This window comes from Rhinolophus hipposideros (assembly GCF_964194185.1).
Source record: "Rhinolophus hipposideros genome assembly, chromosome: 19".
Classification (NCBI taxonomy): Eukaryota; Metazoa; Chordata; class Mammalia; order Chiroptera; family Rhinolophidae; genus Rhinolophus; species Rhinolophus hipposideros.
The window spans coordinates 41,348,489-41,364,587 of record NC_138065.1 but is presented as its reverse complement, the minus strand read 5'-3'; the positions used below and the strand labels follow the sequence as shown (position 1 = coordinate 41,364,587).

At 42.2% G+C, this 16,099-nt stretch overlaps 1 protein-coding gene across 1 annotated transcript in view; it reads right to left on the bottom strand.

Moving 5' to 3' along the window:
- COLGALT2 (collagen beta(1-O)galactosyltransferase 2) overlaps positions 1-16,099 on the bottom strand; it is an 86,552-nt gene that overhangs the window by 14,815 nt on the left and 55,638 nt on the right. Inside the window, exon 6 of the mRNA XM_081026915.1 lies at positions 11,093-11,212. Coding sequence (XP_080883041.1) covers positions 11,093-11,212 — 120 coding nt within the window. The remainder of the gene's footprint in view (positions 1-11,092; positions 11,213-16,099) is intronic.

The following is a 16,099-nucleotide window of genomic DNA, read 5'->3' as shown; positions in this document are numbered from 1 at the left end:
GGGGAGAAGGCATGTGTCTTTGTTGACATCAGACTTGAAAGTAGGTATGTTCCATCTTCTATTTGGGGTCATTTCTGACTCCATCATGAATAATTTATTCACTCCCTCCTTATACATAGGCCCTCCCTGTATCACCATTTGGGACAACGCGCTTCATTGGCTCCTGGATAGTTTCAAGATCTACGAATAATAATGGCTATTGTTATAGAGTTATTACTCACTGAACTCTGGGCTACACTTTTTTTTTAAATCTTTACATGTCTTTGTTTTAAAGATTTGTATTAAAAATATAGTTAACATACAACATTATATTAGTTTCAAGGGTATACCATAGTTATTCACCTAAAGAAATGATCACCATGATAAGTCCAGCAAAAATCTGACACTGAACTACATTATCACAATAGTATTGACTATTTTCCCCTATGCTGTAGGGGAAAATATATATTGTATAAAAATATATTGTATAAAAAATATGTATAATTGCTGTATATTACATCCCCATGAGTTACTGGTTTTATACCTGGAAATTTGGACCTCTTTTTTCCCTTCACCTTTCCCCCCTTTCTAATTTTTCAATTACAGTTGACATTCCATATTATTTTATAAAATTTCAGGTGTACAGCATAGTGGTTAGACATTTATATGATTTAGGAAGTGGTCCCCCTGACTACATAGTTATTACCAGGTCATTGACTATATTCCCTATGCTTTACTTTACATCCCCATAACTATTTTGTAACTACCAGTTTGTCCCTTCACATCTTTCACTCTGCCCCAAAACCCTCTCATTAATCACTCCAACAAATCTAGTACCCATCTGACATCATACATAGTTATTACAATGTTATTAACTATATTCCTTATTCTACAACCAACAACCCCATGACTACTTTATAGCAACCAATTTGTACTTCTTAATCCCTTCCCTTTTTCACCCATTCCCAAAACCCCTCCTGTCGAGCAGCCGTCAAAATGTTCTCTGTATTTATGGGTTTGTTTCTGTTTTCTTTGTTTCTTTATGTTGTTCTTAGCTTCCATACATAAGTGAAATCACATTGCAGCTTCTTTCTCTGTCTGACATACTTCACGCAGCACCATACCCTGCAGGTCCATCCATGCTGCCGCAGATGGCAAGAACCCATTCCCTTCCCTGGCCAAGCAATATTCCATTGTATATATTATACATGTGCCACCTCCTCTTTATCCATTCATCAGTCAGCGGACACCCAGGCTGCCTCCACATCTTGGCCATTGTAAACAATGCTGCAATGAACATATGGAAGCACACATCTCCTCGAAGCAGTGTTTGGGTTTCTTCAGATAAATACCCAGAAGTGGGATTACTGGGTCCTTCTTTGTCTCTTGTCATAGCCTTTGTTTTAAAGTCTATTTTGTCTGGTATAAGCACTGCTACCCCAGTTTTTCTTTTTCTTTTTTTTTCTTTTGCGTTTCCATTTTTCCCACAGCTGAACCTCCAAGGCTGAGATATCCTTCCTAGTTCTCAACAACCACGTGGAGGTTTGGTGCCAGCACATTTCGAGTCTCTGCCCATCCTACCAGTCTCGATGTGGATTCTTCTTTATGTCCTTAGTTATAAAACTTCTGTTCAGCTAGACTTCAGATGGTTCTCCAGATTAATTTTTCTATAATTTAGTTGTAATTTTAATGTGTTCACAGAAGGAAGCAGGCACAGTGTTTATCTACCCCGCCATCTTGGATCTCCTGGGCTACTCTCTTGACGTACGTGATCACATTTATTTAATCTTCACAACATGTACCATGGAATAGGTTAGAGTGTCGCTATTTTTACAGATGAGGAAACGCAGTCTTAAATAACTTGCGCAAGGTCACAGAGCTGACAGAGCTGTATTTAAACGTAGGTCTGATTCCTGCACTTGAACCCTTAACCCCCACTCTACCCTGTTCCGAAAGTCAGTCTCTGTCATCAAATTGACCTTAGGCAATTGGTCTGGGTTCATAGTAGCTCAGTTAGCTACTGAGAAAGAAAGGCCACTGAATCTAGAGCCTGAGTGGAGGTAGTCACCAGAAATCTCCAGGGTCTCAGAGTCCATCACTCATTCACCATACCCTTTGCAGATGGAAAAGACTCCTGAGTAGGGGCAGAATATTTAGAACTAGGAACAAAGCTCTTTCTACCAATTTCCTAGTAAGCCCTCCACCTCAGTTTTTGCTTCTTCTAATTTTATACATGGGCCCGGAAAATTTAGCAAGGATTATTTGAGATAATTGCCTGAATTTATAACCCCTCTTTTTTTTTTATCTAAAGTGCATGAAAGGGTACAAATTGAAATTCCTGGGTGGCCATCCCTTGTTGCTCTTTCTGCGGTCTATACTGGAGCACACACCATCCAGCATACAACATATTATACCAGCCCAGTCATGCTTGGAAAAATATTTGAGAGATGGTGCTTGGACTAAATCCTAACACTTTTCTATAGTTTCTCCTGAACTTCTTCCATTGCTACAGCCACCATCCAAGCATGACCTCAATCACCAATGCTTGGGCTGTTTTCATAGTTTTCACTCATGTGCTCTTAGTCGTGCCTCAGTCCAGCTCATTATGCACACTGTTGTCAAAATAATTTTCTTCCTCAAGAACAGCTCTGTTCTCAACCCTAACAGTCACGCTTGACACTTAAGTGCTTTATAGGTTAAGTGCTTTCAGATTTGCTACATCCATTTTATATCTTCACTTGTTTGTTGTTGTTGTTTGTTTGTTTGTTTGTTTTTCACAGATGAATAAACAGTGCTCGCTTCGGCAGCACATGTACTATAGATGAAGAAAATGAGACCAGCTCAGATGTAGGACTGCCCAAGGTCAAACAGTGAGTGATTGGTGGAGCTAGAACTCAGTTTTTCGACCTTTTGACTTCAGATTCAATATTCTTAATAATCTTTACATGACCTTCTGTTGCTTTCAAATGTTGTTGCTGAGAATAAGCACCTAAGCGTTCCCCTTGCCTCATGCTGTGATTTGCAAGACCAATCTCTTCATACCTTATAACCCCATTTACTTCTATCCCTTTTAAAAGATCTAGCCTCATGTCATTCATCCACAAATTTTCTGTAAAGCTCCTAATGTACTAATGAGTAAGTACACGTAGAGTGATGAGCACAGCGCTTTTAATATGTGTCAGCCATTATTGCTATACCCCATCTCCCACCCCACTGAAACTCTCCCGGTCTGATCTCTGAAACCCCAGTCTGCAATCTGCAATTAACAAGCTTTCTGGCATTTTCCCTTCACTTCTCCTGAATGTCTCTTGATTTTCTTTGGAGGACACTGTCTCCCTTTTGCGGTCAGAGTGGAAGCTGATTTTTCTCATACCCCGCAACTCACAGTTTCTCTTTCATCCTTCAAAACTCTCAGGTTCAATGAAGAAATGTTAGCACCCTCGACTTTATCATCCTGCTCCTTCAGCCCCTGACAACTCCAGCCTCTGGCTTGTGGTCTCACTGTGCCTGCCATCGTTCTGAGAAATCTCAGCATCCACACGGAGATGCATTCAGGAGCCTGTTGACTTCTAGGTCCATAACCTTAGCACCAACAATGATGCTTTCAGAGACCCACTACCTTGTCTGCGTCCATCACACCCATTTTATGCCCTTGCTTCTATCAGTACCCAACCTAGATCTTATGATCTAGCGCTCTAACTGTTCCTTGTAAAGACTCTTGAATCTCTTCCATTGATCTTGTTTGGTAAAACCCCCATCCTGGTTAAACTCAACTGTCCACTTACTCAGCACCAAGAAAAATACTGCAAGAGAAATTCACACCGTTGTTTTGACTGAGTCATTTCAAAAGTACAACCACAGATGTCCAACTGGCACTCGACACTGCCAAATGATGCAACTATACTTCCATAGAAAATTTACTCTCGCACTCTCTGAGAGGTCTATTTTCTCGCTTCTGAAATCTCCTGCATCTCTCTTGAGCTGAGGACTGGACTACATACATCATAGAGAAAATATTCAAAGTCTAATTAGACCTGTCATTTCCTTCAACCTCAAGGAAACCCAGCAGTATCTGCACCTACACATTCTGCCGTCCACACATCAGCCTTAGTGGAAGGAAGAAGCAACCCTGTTCTGATCTAGGACAATGTTTCCCACTTTGCTGGGTTTTCTCAAGGACTTCAGCCTTACCATCATCAAGTTCCGCTTATATGTTGGATCCTTCTCATTAGCATACAAACATGCTAGAATCCTATCTTAAAAAATAAACAACACAAAAAGTAAAATAACCTCTGCCTTGATCTGGCGCTCCGTTACAGCCACCCTTCTATTACTCTATTCCCCATCCCCAAAGATTGCACTTTCTCATCTCCCCATAGTCCTCTTTTCAGCCCACTCCAATGGGCTTGTGTCCCCACCATTGCACTGAAGGGGCTCTTCCCAAGGTTATCACAGATCTCTATCTTGACAGAACCAATGATCAATTCCCTATCCTCATTTTACTGGGCTTCTCAGCAGTATCTGGCTCCTTCTTGAAACACTTCTCAGTTTTTCCTTCCAGCTTTCTGGCTGTTCATCAGCCCCAAGGGATCTGTCCTCCTCCCTGCCCTCTTCTCTTTCAGAGTTCTGTGACTAAACAAGTTCACACTGTTCCATGGTTTCAATATCCTTTTAATGCTAATGACTCTCAAAGGTCTCTTTCCAGCTGGAGTCTCCCCCTGAACTCCAGACTCGTATAGCCAAATCTCCTCACCTTTTCATTCAGATGGTCAATAAATACCTTAAGCTTACATCACTGAGACTTCTCTCCCCAAATCGTTTCCCATGAAGCCTTTCCCATTTCATTAAATGGTATACTGGGCCAAAATCCTGCAGTCATCCTAGATTCCTCTCTTTCCTTCACGGGCTGCATCCAGTGCTCTGTAAATCCTGTTGGCTCTACCACCAAAATATATCCTCAATCCTGCTTCTCATCACCTCCCTGCTATAACTTGCATCTCAACCACCACCACCTTTCACCAAGAGAGGTGTACCGGTCACCCTACACTTTAGTGTCCATACCACAGTCTGAGTGATCTTTCTAAATGTCCAAACCACATCATGCCACTGCCCATCCTCCACCCCGCGTGCAATCCCATTACTCTTAGATTAAAATCCAAATGTGTTACTGTGGTCACATGATCTGGACAATTCTTCCCCAAGACTTCCTCTCCTTCTACTCACTTTCTCATTCTGTGTATTCCAACCGCATTGGCCTTTTGTTCCTGGAGCACCTCAAGCTCTTTCTTAACAGCCTTTGCATGTGTGTTGTTCTGCTTGAAACACCCTTCCTCCAAATATCCATGTGGATTCTTCCTTGATATATCGTCTCTCTCTCTGTGTTGGAATATAAATTCCTTGGTGGCAGAGATTCTGTCATTTTGTTCGCTGCTGTATCACCAGCATCTCGAATAATCCATGGAACGTAGTGTTTGATAAATACTTATAGCGTGACTCTCTCCTCTGAAACCTTCCTTGGCTCCTAACAACTTTTCGGATGGGCGTTTTGTTTTAGCTGAGCATTCCAGGGCTACAACAGTGAAACCACCCCAACTCTCCAACTTTATTTCCTTCTATTGTTTAAAGCCAACTCTCTTCCAGGGTGAGAATGATTCTTTTTGTTGTTGTTTTTTAGTTTCAGGTGTACAAAACAAGATTATGATTAGACATTTACATACCTCACAAAGTGATAACCCCAACAAGTCTACTACCCATCTGATACCATACATAGCTATTACAATACCACTGACTACCCTCCCTATGCTGTTACTTTACATCCTGTGAATATATGTATGTACATATATATATACATCTATATGCACACACACATATATACACATATGTATTTAGTTATAATTGACATTCGGTATTATTTTATATTAGTTTCAGCTGTACAGCACATGGTTAGGCATTTATATAATTTATGAATTGATCACCCCAATAAGTCTAGTACCCATCTGACACCATACCTATATTCCCCAAACTGCATTTCACATCCCTATGGCTATTTTGTGACTACCCATTTATACTGCCTAATCCATTCACCTTTCTCACCCATCCCCCTAACCCTTTTTCCATCTACTGTTTTCCCCCAAAAATAAGACCTAGCTGGACAATCAGCTCTAAAGCATCTTTTGGAGCAAAAATTAATATAAGACCCAGTATTATATTATGTTATGTTATGTTATGTTGTTATGTTATGTTATTTTATGTTATGTTATGTTATGTTATATTATACTATACTATATTATATTATATTATTATATTAATAACGCTATTTTGCTATTTTATAGTAAAATAAGACCGGGTCTTTTATTAACTTTTGCTCCAAAAGACGCATTAGAGCTGGTTATCTGGCTAGGTCTTATTTTTGGGGAAACAGGGCAGCAACCATCAGTTTGTTCTCTGTATCTATGAGTCTACTTCTGTTTTGTTTGTTCGTTCATTCTGTTCTTTAGATTCCACACATAAGCGAAATCACATTGCATCTGTCTTTTTCCCTGTCTGACATACTCCACTAAGCACCATTCCCTCCAGGTCCATCCTTGCTGCTACAGATGGCAAGAACCCATTCCCTTCCATGGCCAAGCAATATTCCACTGCATATATTTTTTATTTATTTTAATTAATTAATTAATTAATTTTTATCTTAAAGAAGTCCCTCTAACATTCCTTGTAATACTGATTTGGTGGTGAGGAACGCCTTCAGCTTTTTCTTATCTGGGAAGCTCTTTATCTGTCCTCCGATTCCAAATGATAGCTTTGCTGGATAAAGTAATCTTCGCTGTAGGTCCTCATTTTTCATGACTTTGAATATTTTGTGCCAATCCCTTCTAGCCTGCAAAGCTTCAGTTGAGAAATCAGCTGACGGTCTTATGGGAGCTCCCTTGTAGGTAATGAATTGTTTTTCTCTTGCTGCTTTTAAGATTCTCTCTGTCTTTAACCTTTGGCATTTTAATTATGATGTGTCTTGGTGTGGGTCTGTTTGGCTCATCTTGTTTGAGACTCTCTGTGCTTCCTGGGCTTGTATATCTAGTTCCTTCACCAGGTTAAGGAAGGTTTCAGTCATTATTTCTTCAAATAGGTTTTCAATTCCTTGCTCTCTCTCTTCTCCTTCTGGTACTCCTATGATGCAAATGTTGTTACGCTTGATGTTGTCTCGGTCATTTTTTTTGGATTCTTTTTTTCTTTTTGCTGCTCTGATTGGGTGTTTTCTGTTCCTTTATCTCCTGATTCGATCCTCTGCTTTCTCTCTAATCTACTGTTGATTTCCTCTAACGTATTCTTCATTTCAGTTATTGTAGTCTTTATTTCTGACTGGTTCTTTTTTATGGTTTCTATGTCCTTCTTTATGATTACTATCTCTTTATTGAAATTCTCACTAAGTTCCTTAAGCATTCTTATAGCCAGTGTTTAGAACGCTCTTTCTGATAGGTAGGTTGCCTCCATTTTGTTCATTTCCATTTGTGGAGGTTTCTCCTGTTCTTTTATTTGGGACATGTTTCTTTGTTTCCTCATTCTGGCTGCCTCTCTGTGTTTACTTCTATGTATTAGGTAGATCTCCTATATCTCTCAGCCTTTGCTGGAGTGGCCTTATGTAGCATATGTCCTGTGTGGTCCAATGTCGCAATCTCCCTGATGTCCTGTGCGTGTGTTCCAGAAGAAATGTCCCTTGTGTGTGTTATGTGTATTGTCTTGTTATAGTTGAATCTGGATTTCTCTTGGTGTGTCAGTGGGTGGGAGTGACTCCCAGGCTGACTGACTGTGAGGGTTGGCTTCTTCCACAGTTTATATGAGTTTATATGAGTTTATATGGGGACTGATGCCTCTGGTGGGGTTTGCCTCACCGAGCTCTTGTGCCTGTTAAGTTCACCCTTTGGGTGTGCCCTTTGTGGGGCCAACCAGGCAGTGTTCTGGTGTAGTCTGAAGCTGGTCTCTGGGTGTGTTGTTTCTGGTGTCTCTTGGAAGGGGCTCCCATGCGGGCCTATTTCATCCTTGTCTTTGACCGCCTTTGGCTATCTGGTAGGAGCTACAAAGCTGTATGTGGTTGGTTGCTGCCTGTACTGGACCTGGAGGCATGTGCGGGTGGCCTTCCTGTGGACCGAGGCCAGCTGTCATGGGTATTGAGCCCGAGGCTGCTTAGCAAAAGGCCCAGGACCCCCTGTGCCTGTTGCCACCTGCCAGCTACCTATAAAGCTCTGCGGTTGAAAGAACCTGCTTAGGTGCACAGGCCAGGCTGGTTGACCCCATATTGAGAATGCCTGGTAATGCAGCCCTAGGTAGGTGGGGCTAGGTTCCAGGGAGTTACATGGCATGGGCAGTGGTTTTTACAACATTAATGCAGTTTCGGTTCTTACACTGTTGCTGGGCCTGTGACCACTGTGCAAAAACGCCCTGAAAACACCTTGGCAACCCACTGCTTGCCTCAAGCTCCCAAATCTCTGAGAGCTGCCCAAGAGTAGTTGCAGCACAGGTTTTTGGTCACTGCCCAGCACCAAAAGTTTCCTGAGCTGCAGCAGCCTGTCCACTGCTTGTGAAAGGCTTCCACAGCTTGTGGGGCGTGGCCAGCTGCTCTGTAGCCCAGAGTGTTCCAGCCAATGCAGTACGAGCTGTGAATGGCGGGGACCCAGGATGTCACCAAGATGGTGCGCATGTACGGATTTTACCAGATCAATTTAGTCTCAGATTTGGCCCTTTGGGGGAGGGTTCAACATAGAAAAGACGGAGCCCTCCGGTAGGGTACCTGTGAGGCAGGCTCCACAGAAGGACAATGGCTGGTCCTTCCAGCCCTCGAACCGAAGCCTCACAACTCAGTCTTTCCCTGTATATCTTGGCATCTTTCAAGTTGCTGCCTCTCCAGGGGAGACCAGGTAAGTGTTTGCAAGCAAGTGAGTCTGTGTGCAGTCCCTCTAAGAGGGTGGGACTCCTCTTAGACTCCTCTTCCCTGTACAGGAACCCTTAGCTGGGGAGCCTGGTGTAGGGCTGGGACCCCTCCCTCCTTTGGGGTATTCAAACACTCTGTGTGGGTTTAGACTGTCAGCCCATTTTGCATCTCCACCCCTCCTACCAGTCTCATTGTGGCCTCTTCTTTAGATCCTAAGTTATAAGTTCTTTAGATCTAAGTGATAAGTTCTGTTCAGCTAGTCTTCAGATGATTCTTGAGGTTGATTGTTCTATAATTTAGTTGTAATTTTGGTGGGATCCTAGGAGGCAGCAGGCACAGCGTTTCCTTAACCTGCCATCTTGGATCTTCTAGGAATTCTTTTTGAACAACGTCTTTGCTCAGCCTGTTTCCTCTGCCTGTAGTGCCCTCACCATATCACTCCTTTGGTTTAAATTCCACACTGCTATCAAAGCCCAGCTTAAAAACCACCGGGACTTGACACTCTCCTAGATCACACCAGCCCACAGCAATCTCTCCCTGTTCCAAATTTCCTATTGCTCTTATATCTTTCACAAAGCAGCATACTACATCACTGGAGTCTTTTTATGTCTGGTTTCTCTCCCCATTTAAATATTAACACCCCAAAGAGAGAACTGGTTATAAAATGTTTTGAGTTTCCAGTACCCTCCTAGAGTGATTCCCATATTGCAGGTAGGCATTCAATGTTTGCACATGAATATAATGCCTATTCTAATGCTTCACTTGTAGTCTATTAGCAGCTCTTTATTTACTGCTCACTGGGTTCCAGAGGCAGTACAAAGTGCTTTTAACATCTATTTCATCTTTTCTAAGAACACTTTACAGATATGATTTCATCATCACCGTCCTTTTATTAATCCTACATGGTCCTCTGCATGATATTTCTGCATTATGACCCTCAAAGGTTTATTTTCCAATTATTTTATTATTCCAATTACGTTCTATCTTTTGAAATTCAGAATCTGAAAATTTAACAAAATTATAACTAGAGAAGGCAAATACAAGAATTAAATAAGAGGCCACTAATAGAGTGCCTGAAGCTAGCATTCTCTGACCACAAGAGTGCCATCCTAAATCCAGATTTCACCTGGACATTTCTCTGCGAAAATCCCTTTAAACACTCCCCTTCCTTCAAGAAAAGTCCAAAATCCTTCTTATACATTAGAGGGCCTTTTGGCTGAGTTCCTGCCCACTTTCTAGTCTCCCTTCCCGTTGCACCTCTCCAACTCTCCCCACCCCACCCACATATGCACAACCTACGCTCTAGTGATGAATAACAGATTCTTCGTGAACATTCAATGCAAATATTCCCTCCTTTGGGAAGCCATTTCTGACATCCTTCCCTAGGTGGGGTGCATTGTTATTTTCTCTTTCAGCCACCATTGCACATGATACATAATAATTAGTGTAGTTACTGACTATTGAGCAATTCTGATTATTTACCAATTCTGAACTCATGCTAGACCCAGAGGCAATAACAACACAGTATTTAAGGACGTGAGCTCTGAAGAGAGCAAGATCGGTTCAAATCCCAGTCTGTTATTTGTTTAGCAGAATGATGTAGGGCAAGTTACTTAAACTCATTACACCTCAATTGCTTCATCTTTAATATGGGGATTAAAAACAAACAAAAAACCCTTTTGTTGAGATGTTATAAGAGTTAATGAGACCATGTACAAAAAAAATGCTATCTGTTACATCATAAGCTATGATTAAGTTCAAATCATAATTATTGTTATTAGACCTTTTTATATATATCATCGAGAATCATCCCCAAAATGCTAAACATTTTCATTATCTCCATTTCACAATGAAAGAAGTTAGATGACTTACCCAAAATACAAAGTCACATAATTAGAAAGCAGCTAAGTTAGAGTTTAAATCCACACCACAAAGCACCATTACAGCCCTTATGACTGTGTGTAATGTAATTGTGTACCCAGCTCTCCACCTGGACAGGACGCTCCTTGAGGGTAAGGACTTAGTCATATTCATATCTTACGCAGGAAACGTTCAAGAATAAATGAACAAATGAATAGCCAAGGTAGACTGATGGCTGTGAGATTCCAGTCCTGGGAGAGGGGAGAAGTGGCTGGTGCTGTCACAGTGGTAGTAGGATAAGAGCCATCACCAGGCTCCCGGGTCACTCACTCATTGCTTCTATCTGCACGTGGATGAGACTGTCAACATCCTCTTGCAGAGTCTGATGGGGCTTCAGGGGGATGGGCAGGTAGCCGTAGTGCTCTCGGTTGCAGAGGTACATCTGGATGCCTGAGAACCCAAGAGAGTGACAAAGCCAGCCAATCAGAAAACACACTTCTTAGTACTGTGCTAACAGCTATGGAAAAAGAGGCTGCACTGTGGCTGATGCTTGGTTTGGCAACAAAATGGAACAAGTAGCTGTTTCAGGCACTGTCTGGAGACCTCAGAAATGCTCCTTTATTAAGAAAGTATAACACAGCATTGGGGGCTAATAAAAACCCTGGGCCATTCTTCAGCTCAGAGGAAATTGAGTTTTTCGCTCTGAAGAAAAAGCATACTTGTGGCCTGAAATGCACACAAAGGCATGAAGGGATCAAAAGGGAGGCAAGGAATTCCCATTGCAGAAAACAGAATAGAACACTGTAATCCACTTACAGGAAATAACGAGAAAATGAGGAATAAAACGCATATTTGATATGAAAGCAAACAGGAAAATCCTGTAAGGCTGACAGATTAATGAAGTTAAATCTATGCATATGTAGAACAAAAAAAAACTTTTTTGAAAAAACAAGGAAATTAAAAATTCTCCTTGACTCTCCTTGGTTTTGTTTCTTCTCTTAGCAGGCATGGATTTGGAGACATCCAATGGACATGAAACGTCTATAATAGATTCATAAAGGGACAAAAGAAAGTCTGCATTTCAAGTCCTGTTAAGAAACTGCCAGAAATATGCCACAGTCCTCTTTTATATTCAACACTGGTCTTCATAGCCCCAGCTGCCTAACTCCAAGAGTTATACAGCATCTGTGTTCAACTAGGTAGCTAAAAATATAGGAATCAAGATGGTCTCATATAGATCCGGGAACTGACAGTCCTGACTAATGAAAAGATTTGCTTAGTTAAAAGGGTGAGTCTGCCAAGCTCTGGTCTATGAGTCCAAACTTCTGATTTGTTAATTGCTATAATGCTCTCCAGAGAGAGAATTATCTGCATAGGGCCTTCTCTGTTTTGTGCAGATGAAACTTCCTCCACTTAGCTGTATCACCTGCCAAATCAGGTGAAGCTGTCTCGTGGCATTAACAGAGAAGAACAGGAGAAGAAAAGAGCTTTTATCCTCCCCTTTGCTGAATCTGGCTGGAATCAGGGCTTGTCCACCAAGCACTGTCACTTCTCTTGCCTTCACCAAGCAAACGCACTAGCTCTGCTGTTGGCCCACATGAGTGTGTGTGGGGCACTTCAAACCAAACTGTACCCCCCTGCAAAGTCATGATGAATTCAGGAAGTAGAAGGCACATGATTTCATATTTAGATTGCCTCTCTACCCTAATTAGGTCAATCCTTTTACCATTCAACTTTTCCAAAGCTTCAGTAAGAAGGGGAGATGGGACCTCGCCAAGCTATCCATCAAGTGTGAGGGGATAAGGGAAGCATTTTCAGACATGCAAGATCATAAATATTTACTTTTTATTACACTTTCTCAGCAAGTTACCAGATGTTGTGGAAGAAGGAGGAGAAGGAAGAGGAGTAGGGAGAGGACAAGAGGTGGAGGAAGTTTATAAGCAACAAGGAAGCCCTGGGACATAGTAAAGAGAAGAGTCAATGCAGAAGAGAAGAGAAGGGGATCCCAGGCTGAGAGCTGTGGCACCACTCAGAGGAGAGTATATTAGAGACTCCAGAGGAGACATCTTCACAAACACAAAAAGAACACCTGATAAATCTGACCATTCCATGAGAAGTTTTAGATTATTGGGTATCAGTTTTGGATTGTATTAGTAATAATAAAACTAAGCCAAAAAAAAAAATGAAAGGAGGCAATTCTCAAGTTAGATAAGAAAGGAAAACTAACCATGGCCTATGAATGACACAGCTTAGAATTAGGTTCACGTGATTATAACAACAAACTGACTATTGATCTATCTTAATTACCACATAACTATATGGAGAGGACAGGGTGATGGGAAGAATGTGTTTGCATGGAAGGGGCAAAGGAAGGAGAAAGAGCTAGCTCCCCATCTTCTATAGTGGAGAGTCAATAGAGTCCTAAAGTAAAACCAGAAAAGCAAGAAGTAGCAATATGAGTATGTTATTTAAAAACGTGGGTGTAAATATTATACTTGTATCATCATCTGGAAGTTAAAAGTGTTTGACTTCCAGAGGAGGAAGCTGCCAGCTGCCTTATGGTTCAGTGTCTGGTACACAAGTTGGGTGAGGCAGGGTCTCAGTGAGTCAGCACGGTGCTGCTGCAGAGCTCACAGGCCAATCAGATTCAGATTTGGCCTGAGAGGGCGGGCTCAACACAGTAAAGATGGCGTCTGCCTGCCGGCTGCATGGGAGCAGGGCTCCACACAGGTAAAATGGGCACCATCCCTCCAGTCCTTGCCTGAAGTTACACGATGTAGTCTCTCCCAAGTCTTTGACACCTCCAGAGTCACCATCCTTCCGCCAGAGCCCAGGGTGAGTACCTGCGCGGGCCCTTGAAAAGGATATCGGGGTTTCCCACAGCCTTCCATCATACCCGGGTGGTTGGAATCCCCACTGTTTTTCACAGCCAGAAGTTGTGGGGGCTCTTCTTCCTGGCGCCAGTACTCTGGGCTAGAGAGTCTGGTGTGTGGGCAGGGGTCCCTCTCTCCTTCATGAGGAACCTCTGTAGCTATCTCTCCCGATTTTCAACTGCTACATGGGAGTTTGGGGCCGGCCCCATTTCGTGTCTCTGCCCCTCCTACCAGTCTCCATGTGGCTTCTTTATATCCTTTATTATAACACTTCTGTTCAGCTAGACTCAAATGGGTCTCCAGGTTGATTGTTCTGTAATTTAGTTGCAATTTTGTTGTGTTCATGGGCTGAGGCAAGCACAGCGTTTATCTATGCTGCCATCTTGGACATCATAGCTGTTTGTTGATTTATTGATTATAACCATTCTAACAGGTGTAAGGTGATATCTCATTGTGGTTTTAATTTGCACTTCTCTGATTGTTAGTGTCATTGAGCATCTTTTCATATGTCTATTGGCCATCTCTATGTCTTCTTTGTGGAGAAATGTCTATTCAGGTCCTCTGCTCATTTTTTAAATTGGATTGTTTGGTTATTTTTGGTGTTGAGTTGTATGAGTTCTTTATAAATTTTGGATATTAGGAGAGTGTTTTTTACTCCTCCAAATGACAGTCATTCTTTCCTGTTTTGACTCCTGACCTATTCACAGTTTGTAACCCTCAGCTTTCACTATTTCATAGCTATTAGTTATGTTTCCACATGTAAAGGTTTTATCTCCCCAAACACAGAGCCTAACACAATGCTAGGCACAAAAGTCATGCCTAGGGCACTGATTCTCTCACCTTCCTTTTCTACCTCTCCTTTCCCCAACTGAATCACCAAACAGCTTTGGGCCTCAGCATCTGCTTTCTGTGTTCGGGGAGGAGCTATGAGAAGTCTGACCAATAAAGAATGAAGGCTGAGTGAACAGGCCAAGCAAAGGGCAGAGCTGAAACTTTCCTACGTAGCCTGTGTCACTCATCCAGCCCTAAAACCAGTTCTTGGTTTAAAAGAATTTATCATAATGATTTAGTGCATGAGTCACAATAATGCCTTGTTTGGCTATAAAGGGGGACTCTGTTAAGCAAGCATCATTACTGTATGTTAATAGTTCACTTTCTTGGAACATCCTCACTTCAAGCGCTGAAGCACAGGGACTGGCACAACTCAAAGAAATGAGAAGGTCCTGAGTCTGCTTCCCCTCCTGGAGAGGTCAGAGTAAATCACAGACCAAGGTGAAAGAAGCAGTTTCCATTAACATTGACACAAGAACCTTCTTGAAAACTTCCAATCCACATGAGACTAAGAACCTTGCTCTTGCCCTGACACAGGCCTAAAAAATGCCTACACCTTGCCAAAGGGTCTAAATGGCCCTAGCAGTTATGAGAAAAAAAAATCAGCCTTCTTTCCACATTTCCACTAAATATTCTGACTCCTACCAAGTCCACAACAGACGAGTGGGACACCTGTGGGTTTAAGGATGGTCTGATGAGTTGCAACTTGAATTTGCATTAGCATGCTCACCTGCCGACAACCTGCTTCAGCTGCCTGGGCTGTCTGCATGAGCACATCCACCCTAACTAATTTAGAAAGGCACAATGAGTTTATCACCATCTGCCTGGTTCCCAAACTCACTTTGGCTAGTGATTAAGTGTCATATTTCTGGCTCATTGATAATGGGACCTGATTTCTGGCAGAAAGGTCTGAACGATCAGGAGAATAAACCTTTGCTTTAGGAATGTCATGTATCTTCCTGTTGAACTGCTTTAGTGAATTACATCCTTCCTGACTGCATGTGCAGGTGACACACGAGAAATGACTTACCTTCCTACTGACTTGTCTTCTTCAAAAAGCCTACAGACCCCACTGGAAACTTAAGTCTGGCTTTGTCTTTCCTTCCAGACTGAGGACTGTGGCATACATTGCTGGTTGCCTCCCCAAATCTGCCCTCTCCTTCTCCTAGAGTGAGAAAATTGGGGCTCTATACTGCACAAAGACAACATTCTGAGCCTCCCTTATAGCTAGATGTCATTCTGTGATTAAGTCTGGCTAATAGGATATGCATAGAAGTGGCATGTTCAACTTCTGGATTGTACCCGTCAAGGTTGAGTAAAGGACAGTGCCCTCTCCTCTCTGATTGTCACCAGTTGGCTAGAATGAATCCATACTAATGAGACATCTTGGATCATACAATTAACAACCATACCTCACGGAGCGTGGAAAAGCAAGAGAGAAGGAGCCTGGGTCTCTGAAAACCTTGTGGAACAGACTTTTTTGAGAAGAAATAAACTTCCATTTTTTTAAGTATGGGGTCTTTGCCAGTGCTGTTTGGTCTCTGTTACCGTTTTCTAATTCATAAAGGGACTCCTGTAATGGACAGAGCGATGCAGTAGCACCACAGAGAACCCATCACTTGCCCATGGCTCC